General features: G+C 44.2%; 1 protein-coding gene across 1 annotated transcript in view; it reads right to left on the reverse strand.

Moving 5' to 3' along the window:
• The window catches only part of SLC26A9 (solute carrier family 26 member 9), a 162034-nt gene extending 149585 nt beyond the window's left edge, over positions 1 to 12449 (reverse strand). The window contains exons 1-3 of the mRNA XM_085625264.1: positions 12304 to 12449; positions 691 to 830; positions 320 to 430 (exon numbers count right to left, since the gene is read on the reverse strand). Of these exons, the coding sequence (XP_085481390.1) occupies positions 320 to 430; positions 691 to 830; positions 12304 to 12428 (376 nt within the window). The 5' untranslated portion in view covers positions 12429 to 12449. The remainder of the gene's footprint in view (positions 1 to 319; positions 431 to 690; positions 831 to 12303) is intronic.
• Between the last annotated feature and the right edge of the window lie 747 nt (positions 12450 to 13196).

The raw sequence follows: 13196 nt of genomic DNA on the forward strand, positions 1-13196 counted from the left end.
CCCTGTGTATGCTTTATTACTTTCTACATAGTGAATCAAATGTATCTCTACTCAATGTATTATTTATCCATTACATTATTTTCTTTAGGATTTTTATTTAAACCCCCATCATTTTATCTTCAAAATATCTTTATTTAACTTTTAATCAAAATCTTTGTTTTTCATGTCAGCCTTTGGTACAAGGATATGTGTATCTCAAAAACTGTACGTTTGGCTGGTAGCCTTAAAGAAGGAGTTTCAGCAGTAAAACTGGCATGCGGAATTTAGGAAGAAAAGATAACCTCGAACCAAGTGTAAGTTTTTAATCCTAGGATCTCACCTGGCACCATCTGGGGAATGCCCCCCATGAAGAAGTATACGACGAGGGGAAAGAAAGAGGAATAGAGCCCGTTCACCGGGGGGAGGTTGGCGAGTAAAGCAAAGGCCATCCCTGTAAAAGAGAAGCATGGTCAGTGTCCCTTTTCCATCCACTGATCTCACTTAGACTTCAGGACTAACTCAACGAGCAACATTCATTTTATGACGGCTAATACTTCAAGGGTGCCCAACATCTGCAAACAGCAATGACATAAGATCCAGAAAAAGAGAACAGTTGTCTGCTCTCGCACAACACAGTAATACAGGCTGCACCCCCACCAGCCCTCTCATGAAATGCCCAAAGCATGGCGCTCACTCCCACAGGTGTCTCACCTTGTGGCACCTGGATGGTGCCCGCGCTGAGTCCGCCAAGCACGTCAGGGAGGGCATATTCCTTGATCTTGTATTTTGGCAGCCAGGTGAGGATAGGGAATATGGAGAAGATAAACCCTTTTAGCTTAGAGGCCGAACAGCTACAAATAAAAAGTAAAAGTCACTTGAGCAACAGGCCTTTGGCAGGAGAATAGCAGATCTTGCATCAGGAGTACAGTGATGAGGCCTCCCTCTGTGTCCCTGTTAGCTTTGTAGTGAGTGGAGGTCTAGGGAAAGTGATGGCAAGAAGTATACCTTTGTGTATGTACTGATAACCTGCTTATTCCCGTAAACCCTCACAGCAGGGCTCCCGATTAAACCTTATTCACATAGATACATATCTGTACCCAATGGTGTAAAACATGACGTACCATCTCCCCACATAATTACTAAAGATTTGAACATAAAATACAACACGCTTTCCAACGCTTTTCAAAAGTCAACAGGTACCTGTTATTAGTGTATTCAGGCATTGAGATAATTTTGTACGGATAGTGTTAATATCTGTAAACGATGGACTAAGAAAATTCCGGCCTCTATAGCATAAGAACACACATTTTGCATGTTTACTGTAATTGAAAAGGAGGTGGGGATAACGAACCATTCTTTGTAATTATTTGTTTTGCTTTACTATTCATGAACCAATTACCTCTAGAAGATTGGGTTTAGAAAAATTCCAAACATTGTGCCTCTCTTTAGAAGGCCTGCTGTGTTGAAACTTAAAACGCCTACCCGAGAGAAGCATACGTAATTAGTGTGTAATGAACAATATTCGACAAGCTTGTTTTATGTTTGAAAAGAGGTGCTCCCAGAGGTCCCAAAATGTCAGCTTAGAAAAACATTGAAATTGCAATTCAGTTAGGTTTTATAATATAGTTTGGGTCCCCAGAATAAAAGAGCACACTTTTATTGCAAGAAGTACCCACTAAAACTGTCCTGAAGATAAGAGTCGCATGCTGTTTATTACCATAAGTATTTTCATTACCATGATGACCATACCCAATCGTAATCAAAGAAAAGTCTGATTCCCATTTCAGTGACCTTTTTGCTTTAGGTAGAAAGACCTTTCTTAATAAATCTCCCACTGGTGTGATAGAAGTGTCCACAGCTGTTGTTTATTGTGTAGTAAATGCCAGTCCAGAGAACACTTTTCCTATCTACATGACAAACAAGGTTGGCATGAATGAACTGAGTCCTTCCAAAAGAGACCATCTTCCCTTTGTTGAGACCGAAAGGTGGAAACTTCTCAGTACTCTTTACTCAACATGTGGCTTACAAAAGGCTGGTCACCTACAGCAGTTTTGCTTAACCCCCAAAGATGTTTGATCAATGTGTGGAATTAATAGCCTGTCCACAACCCAACTCTCTTTTTCCTCTGGCTAGACAGATTTTCACCAACTGCGTGACTTTATTTGATTTGATATTTTTTATGTTATTTATGCAGTTTTTATAATTCAATGGACCGAGGGAAGGGAGCTGCAGAATGTCACGCACATCATGGGGGAGAGGGGAAGACAGCACAGGGAGAAAGATCAGCCAGAGGCGAACTCTTGGAGGAAGAGATGGGTCTTCAGCGGTTTCCAGGTTCATCTAGGGTCAAACTGAATGGCAGATGTGGAAGCATAGACGCCATTTAGGGGGTCACAGCTGCGACCCCTGGCTTGTTCTTTGCGACCCATGGCCTCAGAGGTGGCAAAGGCAATATGGCAAGAGCAAAGCAGAAGGTAAACAGTTCTGTGAAGTGTATTGCTTACTTTCTGCAGCTCTGGCTGTGAAACACAAATAAGTATATAGCAGTGCAATGTATACTTTGCTGAGTGAAATTGTAAAATGAAATTAAAAATACACATATTTAAATAAGAAGTCACAGATTTTTATTATTGTAAATATATAGAAAATGATGTGTTTGATAAACAAGTGATGGTAATCAAAATGCATTAACAATGCAAAGTAACAATTTATGTCAATACCTTTTTTTTATTTTTTAAATTCTTTTTATTAACGGTCATCGACTTCAAATAAAAAATAGGATACATTACAGTAATGTATATAATTCAGCAGGCACATACAAAGTTGATCACGACAAAGCACCATGTACAGTAAGGGGCAAATAATCAAGGAGAATGCATGTCCTCAAGGGCTAGTTGCAATGGTGGGGTGCAAATGTTACCTCTATAGTGATTCCAAGGTCCCCAAATCCGGGACCACTTCCCGGGGCAGCCTCGAGCCACATAAACAGTCTTTTCACGGAACATGCACCAGTCCATGTTGATCTTCCAGTCTTTCAGCGTTGGAGGGGCTGCTGCCCCCCAAGCCTGAGCTATGTTCCTTTTAGCTACCATAAAACCAAGTGTGGACCATTGTGTTTGGTGTGCGTTCAGGTCAGTGGGCTCCCATATGTTGAGCAAACATCTACGCGCCTCTGGGAGCAGGGGGATTCCCAAGACCGTCCCCAACACTTCATGAATCTCCCTCCAGTAGGACTGGACAAGTGAGCATTCCCAGATGATATGTAGGAAAGTACCCAGCTGGCCACATCGCCTACGACAGTCTCCCGTGGGCGCACTTCCCATCAGTACTAGTCTAGGCCCCGTCATGTATACTCTATGCAGGATTTTAAGTTGGACCAGTCGCAGTCTTGCAGGGATAGCCACCACTCTGGGAGATGACACGGCCTCCTGCCAGTCCTCGTCGTCCAGTTCAATACCGTCCGTCATCCACTTTTGTCAGAGCTGTGTGAGGGGGTCTTTCATGTAATGTATTAATTTATTGTAAATCAAAGAGATGGACTTCTCAGGGAGGTGTCCATCCAATATCCTACTTTCCAGTGGGGAGGACTCAGGGGGGGTGAGGGGGGGAGAGGAACCAGTGGGGAAGGCTGAATGCAGGGCATGTCGTATTTGTCTGTAGCGAAAGTATTCTGAATCGGCCAGGTCATGCTGCTCTTGTAGGGAGGCGAACGTTTTTATGTCGCCCTTTTCCCACATGTCCTGGACGCAGGAGATGCCTAATATATCCCACTTATCAAATCCCTTTGTCTGCCATAGGTGTCCCAGCTTCTCGGACTCCCATAAGGGGGTGACCAATGTGAATTTACCCTCCGATCCCAGAGATCTGGTGGCGGTGTGCCAGACGGCTATCAAGTGCCCGGTGGGGCCAGTTAGTGCAGGTCGAGCTTGTTTGGAATATAGTGTTCTATTGTAGTTCCCACCCGGGAGTAGCCATCTGTCCATTCGTTGTCCAGGGTCGTCAGGGGTTCCATAGGTGCCATGGTTGATGGCGGCCAAGTGGGAGGCCCAATAATATTTCCTGATGTCAGGGAGGGCAATACCTCCGTCATACCTTTTTTAGGGTCAATTTACTGAGAGCTATGTGCGGCGGTCCGTTCCACAGTAGGTCCCTCTGAAGTCATTCAATTTCCCTAATATATGCGAGGGGGACTGCGTCTAACGAATTTTTTAGGGCGTAGAGGAAGCGAGGGAGGGACATCATTTTGAAAAGAGCAGCCCTCCCGAGGTGGGACAATGGGAGAGTTCTCCAACTGGCGATGTCTCGCTGCAGACGATGGAGAGGGGGAAGGAGATATCAGAGTGTAGGATTCAAGGATACGAATATCCCTAAGTATTTAAACCCCGATGTACTGATTTGGATTGGGCAGTTGGAGGGCAAGGCAGGTATTCCCCCACAAAGGGGGTACAAATGAGATTTAGCCCAGTTAATTCGGAATTCGGAGTATCTCCCAAACACTGTCAAAATGTCCAATAAGGCAATTAAAGACTTCCGAGGGTGTCAATACCTTTATTCACATTGGTCTACATAAAAAAACTCAGGTGGACAAAGCCAATAATGTTTTTTAAATCTATTTGTGTCTTTTTGTAATTTTCCAATACATTTAGTGCTTAAGATATAAACTAGGGAAGCTATTAAACATGAGTTTGAGGTTTAAATATTTTGCCCTGCCAGTGATATTTTGTGTTTTAGTGGCATTATATTTTCCTATTCCAACAAAAACATATTGCATCATACAACTAAAAAATAGAAATCTGTAAAGTTCCTATCATGTTAGTACCCTACTTACCATGTAGGTGGCATATAAATGGACATTTATCTATGTTAGTAACTTGTGTCATTATATAATTGTGCACAGAAGAGTCCCTTAATATCAGCATTATCAGTTGTTGTGATGTCATCAGGATCAAAGTAATGCAAAATCACTTCTTGGGAGAATTCACTGTCAAATCATATGTTGTCACTTCCTGTGATGTCATTGGGTCAGAGGGAAGGTATGTGATGTCACTACTGCTACACCTAGCATTTTGCTGAATTGATGTCTATGTGTGGAAGTGGAGCGTTCCAGATAAATAAACCTTGCTTGTGCACCGAAATTCCTACAATCCACTTCTGTTTTGATGGGAGCAGCGCGAGATGGTGTTAGGAACCCACCCTTAGGCTTCAAACAAGCTCTCCTCATGTGTTCTGTATATGTTCATTGTTGGAAAATGACCCTCTCTGAATTGTCACCCCAAACATTTTGCCTTCCTCCTCTTTTTTAGACCTCGTTTTTGTTGGATTTAGGGCTCAGAGTACTGTACCACTGCTAACCAGTGCTAAAGTGCATGTGCTCTCTACTCTAAACATAATAACATTGGCTCATACAGAGTTGGCCTATTTAATGTACTTATAAGTCCCTAGCAAAGTGCACTACATGTGGCCAGGGCCTGTAAATTAAATGCTACTAATGTGCCTGTTACACTCATTGTGCCATCCAATTGAGTAGCCCTCTAACCATGGCTCAGGCCTGCTATTGCAGAGCCTGTATGTGCAGTTTACACTGCCACTTCGTTGTGGCAATCTTAACCGCTTGCCTGGCCTAAACCTTCAATTTTTATACATATAAGTCACACCTAAGGTAGGCCCTGTCTAACCCACAGGGCAGGGCACAGTGTATTTAAAAGGCAGGACATGTACTTTTCAGTGTCTTGGTAGTGAAAAACTGGACACCTGATTCCATGACTTTAGTACACTTCTGGACCTGTGGCCACTCTGCCAGGAAGAAGAACTGCTTTGCTGCTGAAAAGACTGTCACTCTGCTGGACTGCTGCTTTGCTGGACCCTTGCCTTGCTGTGCTCTTGCCTTGCTGAGCTGCCCTGCTGCCTGCGGCTTTCTTGTCTGGGTGAGAAAGATTGGACCTGCATCACCTGAACCCAGTGTGATTCTCAGGGCTTGATTGCCTCCTGTTCTAAGTTTCACGAACATTAAAGACTTCAACTCATCCTGCTACAGCACCTGGACTTTGCTTGCTGCAAGTATTGCCCTGCCAAGTGGTGCCAACCCAGCCCTGGGTCCTTGGAAGTGGGTATACAGTGATGCTACAACCAGAACCCAGGCATCCTCATTGGAGCCAGCGCATCTCCGCCTTTGTGTGAGTCAGAACTAGCGCATCCTCGTCGTTGTGTGGAGTGGACCCGGTGCATCACATTCGGATTCAACACATTATCTACTGGGGGAGCAGCAGCAACGCATCACATTTGGAACGAGTGCCTCGCACTTGAAATCGAAGCAATCGCTGCAATTGTGTGGAGAAAATCACTGCATCTTGTCCACTGCATGGCTCGACACAGATGCATTGCTTCAGCTGCTGCTCGCATCTTCGTCGACCATGGCGAATACCTGCTCATGGTCCTTTGGTTCAGAGGGCCAAAATGGGTCCCAGTAATGGCCTGTGCTCCATCGCATGAAGTTTTGACTTTGCCCTGGTCCAGTGCCTCCAGATATCCCATGTATGCGCCTATTGCTTCTAAGCGCTATTTTACATTTATTCTTTGAAAATTCGTATCTCGGCTTCTAAGTGTTGGATTTTTGTCATTTTGAGATTGTTTTATTTACAAAATTCTTCTCTATTTTTCTAACCTGGTGTGTTGTCATTTTGTGGTATTTTCACTGTGTTCCTGTTTGAAGCGTTGCACAAATACTTTGCACATTGCCTCTTAAGTTAAGCCTGACTGCTTTATGCCAAGCTACCAGAGGGTGAGCACAGGACAATTTAGGGTGTGTTGTGACTTACCCTGACTAAGATTGTGGTTCCTGCTTGGACAGGATGCATACCTCTGTCAACCAGAAACCCAAATTCTAATATTCATCATCTCCATGTGTGACTTGAATGTGCATTCTGAAAGTATGAGCTCTCATCTGTAAGCAGACGATCAGATTGAATCATCATGCTCTGATTAGGAGTCAGGAGGAGAAGTATCTCCACTCTGCCAGAATGGGAATTATCAAATCCTTAGTAATTCTGGGATCGGAAACGTCAAAGTTTTATTGTCACCAAATCTCTAGCCAGTAAACCCTGCACGAGAAGACTGGTAAGGTCCGGGACTGCAGATAAAGGTGCAGCCAGGTGGCTTTCCAATCCCTGCATCAAGCACAAGCGGATCATCGCTCCTCGACCTCTGGATCCCAAATGTTAGGGTCTCCCGAAGCCTGCCCCTTCCCTTAGCTCCCCAATCCCCAACCCCTCTCACGCCAGAGGAAGATGGCAGTCACAAACCCTGTTCGCCCCCTATATCCTCCTGACGAGCCGGCGATGCCCTCCAAGTATGAGTGTGCAACCTGTCAGAAAGCACGGCCACGGGAGATGTGCGAAAAGGCTTTTGTTGTAAATGTTTTTGATGCAGATCACAGCCTGACTTGAAGAGCGTGCTTTCCTTACAACTGCCCTGGTGGGCCTTAAGGTAGCAAGGCTCAAGGTACTTTAGTGCCCTAGGCAAGGTTTGTGTTTTTTGTGCTACCACACAATTTTATTTCTTATACATGTATAAAGAACACTGCAGGACAACATGTTGGTGGTGCCATCTATATCCTCTAGTAGGGGAGCACCTGTATGGCCTAAACAGAGCCAATGCTCCCATAACACAAGGTAAAATTGCTTCATTGCATTGTTACTACGAGACCTCACTAAATTGTAAGTATATTAGTGAATATGGCATTTCATTAATGAAATTATTGGATGGCTTTGTTTTCTTTCTCAGGTCTCTACTCTTGATTCAAAGGATTTCTTCCCTATTTTTGTGTTTGTCCAGTGGCGGCTCCTCCGCTAAGGCAGAGGAACGTCGCCCCACTGCTCAGAAGGAAAAATAAAATGATAATAAAGCATAGTTATTATCATTTCTATTTTTCCTATTGAGTCAGTGGCTCTCGGGGCAGGGAGGGGCTGGCAAAATCAGGGAAAGGAGTGATTTACACTCCTTAAGTGCGCATGACTGCTTGGCCGCACTTAGCATCTTCCCCACCAGGCTTGCTTCAATCAGCCTGGTGAGGAACATGCAAAGCCTCCCATTCCCCGCCTGAGCGCCGATCCACGGCACTCAGACCATTCACAGCACTGCATTGCAGCGTTGTGATTGGCTATGGTGAGCCTAGGAGCCTGGGTGCTTCCTGTTGCAGGCGGAGACAGGAAGAAGAGAATGGAGGACGGAGAAGGAGACGGCAGCTAACAGACCCAGGTAATTCTATTTTTCTTCTTTATTTTCTACGTCATACCCTCCCCCCACCCCCACCGCACCACTCCTATCCGGTAGCAGCAGCTACCGTGTTTGTCTCGCAAGCATTTAAGCCTCAGAGTGTTCTAACTGTTTGAATTGTATCCTTTCACTTTTTACTTGAAGGACTTTTTCACTATCAAGTAAACAAGCACTGGCTGAGCCAATAGCTCGGCGTGTTACAGGTAAGATCTATTGGATTTGCCAATGCTTGTTATTAGGGGAAAGGGAAGAGCTCTATTAGAAATATGCTATTTAGCCTTGAGCACTGGAAATCAACTCTTCGTTCCTGTGCCTTTGCATAGAACTTGCCTTATAAAGCAGCTTTCAGTACAATAGAAAAGGGCATCAATCTGTGTGCAGTCATTGTGAAGTATTTCAACCTCGCCAAGGACAACCTTACTTTGCGTTTTTGGACAGGAAATCCTCTTATGACAAAGTAGATTGCAATAAATTAAGGGGCTTATTCACAAGCCCCTTGTGCCACCGGTGCGTCACTTTATGTGACGCACCGGCGGCGCAAAACAAACTCAATTGTCTGTAGGTCTGAGCAGGAGGGCGCAACCTGCTGCCCCATATTTACAAGGACACGTATAGCCACCCTGCGTGGTTTTTTGTGTCCTTGTAATAGCCCCTTCTCGCGCAACACTTTGCATGCAAGGGGCGTGGCACGGGTGTTTCTGTGGGTGTTCCCACGCAACACCCATGTATTCTAACACATTTCCAGGTTTACGAGAATTCCTAAACCTGGAAATGTGTCAGAATGATACGCCACCCCAGGGGAGGCACAGCGAGGCGCAACGAGTAGAAATGTTTACATTTCCCCTTGTTTTTTCCTCCTTCTATACATGCTGCATACTGCAGCACACAAAGAACAAGAGAATCACCTCTTGTGATTGTTGGTGTCCCTTCCTGCACATAAACAATCATTTGAAAAAATGACGTTTTTCAAATTCTATGTGTGCTGCATTTAAGATTGTTTATGTGCAGGAAGCTATCCCTCCTGCACGAAAACAATCTCCCCGCAATGCAGGAACACGTGCACTATGACGCAAGGGTTCCTGCGTGGTGCATGGCAGCCATTTGCGCGCCAGCGCAGGGGAACGAAAAGGGATGCGTCATATTGTTGTAAATATGAACCATCCCTGTGCTTTGAAAGTGCCTCAGCATGACGTAGCCAAAGGGCTTGTGGTGCCGCATTGCAGCACTTTCTTATAATAAGGACCTCTATTCCTCTCTGAAATAGGCTGGACTGGATCTGGCCCTTGAGTCTGCTGTGTTGTTGAAGTCAACCCCAAGGTAGGACAGGAGCAAGAAAGAGCCGCCTTAGGCTTTTTACGTCATCAAGGGAGTAAACTCTGCCTTTCTGCTGGCCCCATATTATTTCATACTATTATAAATAAAGTTTATCAACTTGTAAATGGAATGCTGAACAATGTAAAACATTTACCCCCAGTACAGAGATCTGGGCCTAAATCCATCGTTATTTTGCTCACCATGCAATACCAGTTTGACCCAGCCATATGCCAATCAGTCTTGACCCTGCTCCCAATGGGAACAATTCAGTCCGAACTCACAGGCCAGATCCCCCTAGACAGGAAACAATCATCCTGGGACCAGTTTCGGGGTATCACCCCTCATCAGCCAAGCTAGTTTGACTCCAGTGGCATGGTTCTTTTTACTTTTGCCGCCCTAAGCGGGAAGGGTATGCCCAGATGTGGGGCCTGGGTTCATTGTGCCGCTGGAATCAAGATAGTCTGGCTGATGAGGGGTGAAACCGGTCCCAGGATGCTCGTTTTGGGTTTAGGGAGGACCTGGTCTGGCAGTTCAGGCTGGACTGTTTCCATGGGGAGCAGGGCCTAGCCTGACCAGGATATGACTAGCTCCAAACTGGGGTGCCGTGGTAGGCAATGAAATGATGGATTAAACCCAGATCTGTGACTGGGGGTGAATGTTTGATTTGTTCAGCATTCTATCCCTCATCTGTTATTTTGGCATTTGTCACCCTAAGTGGGAAGGGTATGCCCAGACGTGGGTCCCATGTTCACTGTGCCATTGGATTCAAACAAGGCTGGCTGATGAGGGGTGATACCCCCAGATCCCGAAACACAGGATGCTCGTTTCCGGTCCACTGGCAGTTCGGGCTAGAGTGTCCCATGGGGAGCAGGGTCAATACTGCTTTTTGAATATGGCTGGGTCCAAACTGGGTGAGTGGTGAGCATAAAAACGTATGGATTGAACCCAGACCTGTGACTGGGGGTGAATGTTCAATTTGTTCAGCATTCCGTCCATCATGTGTTCTTTTTGCGTTAATCTCCTTGTGTCACAAGGGAGCTAATGTCCCTGTACTGGGATGCACTGGTGTTTTTTGACCTGTACATGGACGACTGGTTGGTAATGATGATAAAAGAGTTTAATCTGTATACTCTTCTTATTTTACAAGTTTAAAAAAAAACATTAAACATGGGATATGGTACTATGCATGGGGATCCGAAACACAGGCAACTTCAAGTACCAGGGAATTAACTTTCAGGAGTTTAGAGCAAGATCCGCACAATTAGCAATAAGCAAAGCAGATTCTATGCAACGCTTCATCAAATAGTTCTGTGAGTACTCGCTGGCAGCCATATAATTAAATCTGTGGCAAGTGGGTTTTAGTTTAATACACCTTTAATACTTACTTTTATACTCTCCTTAATCTATACATAACTTGGCACTTCAGGTAGAATTGGATGCCTTTGGCATAGAGGAATTTGCTGCCCTGAAACAGTTCCTAATTTGTGCTTGAGTAGTCAGTAGGCCTGGATTAGACAACTTTTGTAAGGCTCTAACTTAACTGTTATTTACGCTGCAGTAGAACCCCTTCTATCTGTATGACACAGTATGTTGGATGCAGCCTAGTCGTAGCATAATTCTAGGTATGGGCCAATAAAAAAATATGAAAGTGTAATCTTGTGAAAATCCAGATTACATGGTTTTTCATAGATTGTATTTTTTATGTTTTTCAGTTGGTTTTAATGTAATTTGCACCCAGCTTTTCCTGTTGTAAATCATGCAGGGACAAACCTTTGGGTATATAATTAGTGGATGTATTGTAATCTCAGTTTGGGTGCAAAGATGAGTTTGCATCCACATTGGAATTTACTTCTCAGTTAGGATGAAGTGCAAAACAATTTGATTAGAAACATTGTGCATCACTGTGTAATTCTCCTCTAAATGAAGTCCAAAAATAAGAGAAGAGTTAGTTGCATTGCATTGGTAATAAAGTGGTTGTTTATTGTCCACACCAGGGGGGGCGTTTAGAATTTGGCAGTCATGCTCCCGCCAAACTTGAAGTTCTCCCACCCCATTTAAAGGTGAGAAAACTGCTGTGTTTCAATTGACGGAGCCTCAGCCAGCTCCAAATGTAGAAACCTTTTACATGGCATCCCTTCTGCCACTGGGTAACTCATTGGCTCCCATGCGCAGGGAGAAATCTCCCTGTCTAAGGGCAACTCTTTTTTTTTTTTTTTTGCATCAAACATCCATGTCTGGGGTTGTTTCAGGTAAGCAAAAAGCTTTCCTGGATGGGTTCTACAAACACAGTGCTTGTTTGGTAAATGTCACAGATTTCAATGCAACCACCGCGGTGGCTATTGCATTGAACAATTTAGAGATTTCCACCAGATAGGAGACCAATATGCAGGGAGGGCAGTCCTCAGCTGGGAAAGCACAGGCCATAGCCTCCACTCACCTGGCGGGACACACAGAAGGCTCTAAATGATCCCAAAATGTATAATTGAGTCTGCTCAGAAAACAAGCAAGGCTTAGATCCTTTGTAATGGTTAGCCCAGCAACTTGGTCAGATAATTCATAGGTAGACAAGATGAGACTCTCTATCTCAAGTCACACGTTGGCAATGACTTGAGTATTGAGCCCAAGCTTCTACAGTGTACGTAATCTCCTTATTGTGGCTCTAATTAATGTAATCTCTGAGAACCATGGAGATCTAACAAGTTATGTGCATTTGTCACTGTAAAAAAATGATTTGGTTACCTAAAGAGTTTCTTAGCTTTGCCTCCAATAGGGTAGCTGCGAGATTTCTTCTCATATTCTTCATCAAAGAGCCCCAGGGAGTATGCTGCGCGGTTTATGATATACCGTGGTCTGGTCTGTTTCATCTTCTCTTCACCTGTGACTTCAGAAATCAACGCAAAAAATCAATTTTGTTAGACATTGCTGGTCTTCTAATAAATGTTCTTTGTCATTGAGGAATTAACACGAACATGCAAGAGTAGCAAAACAACAGGCATAGCACAATACAAGAAAAGTAAAGTAAGACATCCCCAAAATAGTCAGAAAACTAAGAAATGTCTTTAAGGCCTGCTGGCCTACAGGGACCAGTATGGATTCCACAGAGGATGAAATACTCACAGTACGGGGTGGAGTTATCTACCAGAAAGATAACTTCCTTCAAACACGGAGGTAGCAAAGGCCTGTGTGGGGACCCCCATTCAACCCAAGTCCTATTAATATCTGTGAGCTTTGTAGGGTTTGCTGGGGGGCACTTGCAACATTATGTAAGGTGTCCTTGTCATTTTGTGTTATGCCTCTCATTCAAAGGTCTTTCCCTTACCTGCCAAGGTGGGGGTGACTATTTTGCATGTGATATATCTCATAACAATAACATTGCATCCGCTACATCTATCTAACACTACATTGCCCGGTACGTATATCAATACTCTTACTATCTCCAAATATACTTACTTCCCAGGGTAAGTACAGGTGGATTTAAGAACAGTATTTATAAATGTACTTTGTGATGTAGTGGTAGGCGATATAGTGGATGCAATATTAATGGAGGTCACTATTTTCGATCTCAGTATAGTGACAAACAACACATATCTGATTTTCACAGATACCAGACTATCTTTAAACTTGTTGATTTT

This window comes from Triturus cristatus, chromosome 1_1 (assembly GCF_964204655.1).
Source record: "Triturus cristatus chromosome 1_1, aTriCri1.1, whole genome shotgun sequence".
NCBI lineage: Eukaryota > Metazoa > Chordata > Amphibia > Caudata > Salamandridae > Triturus > Triturus cristatus.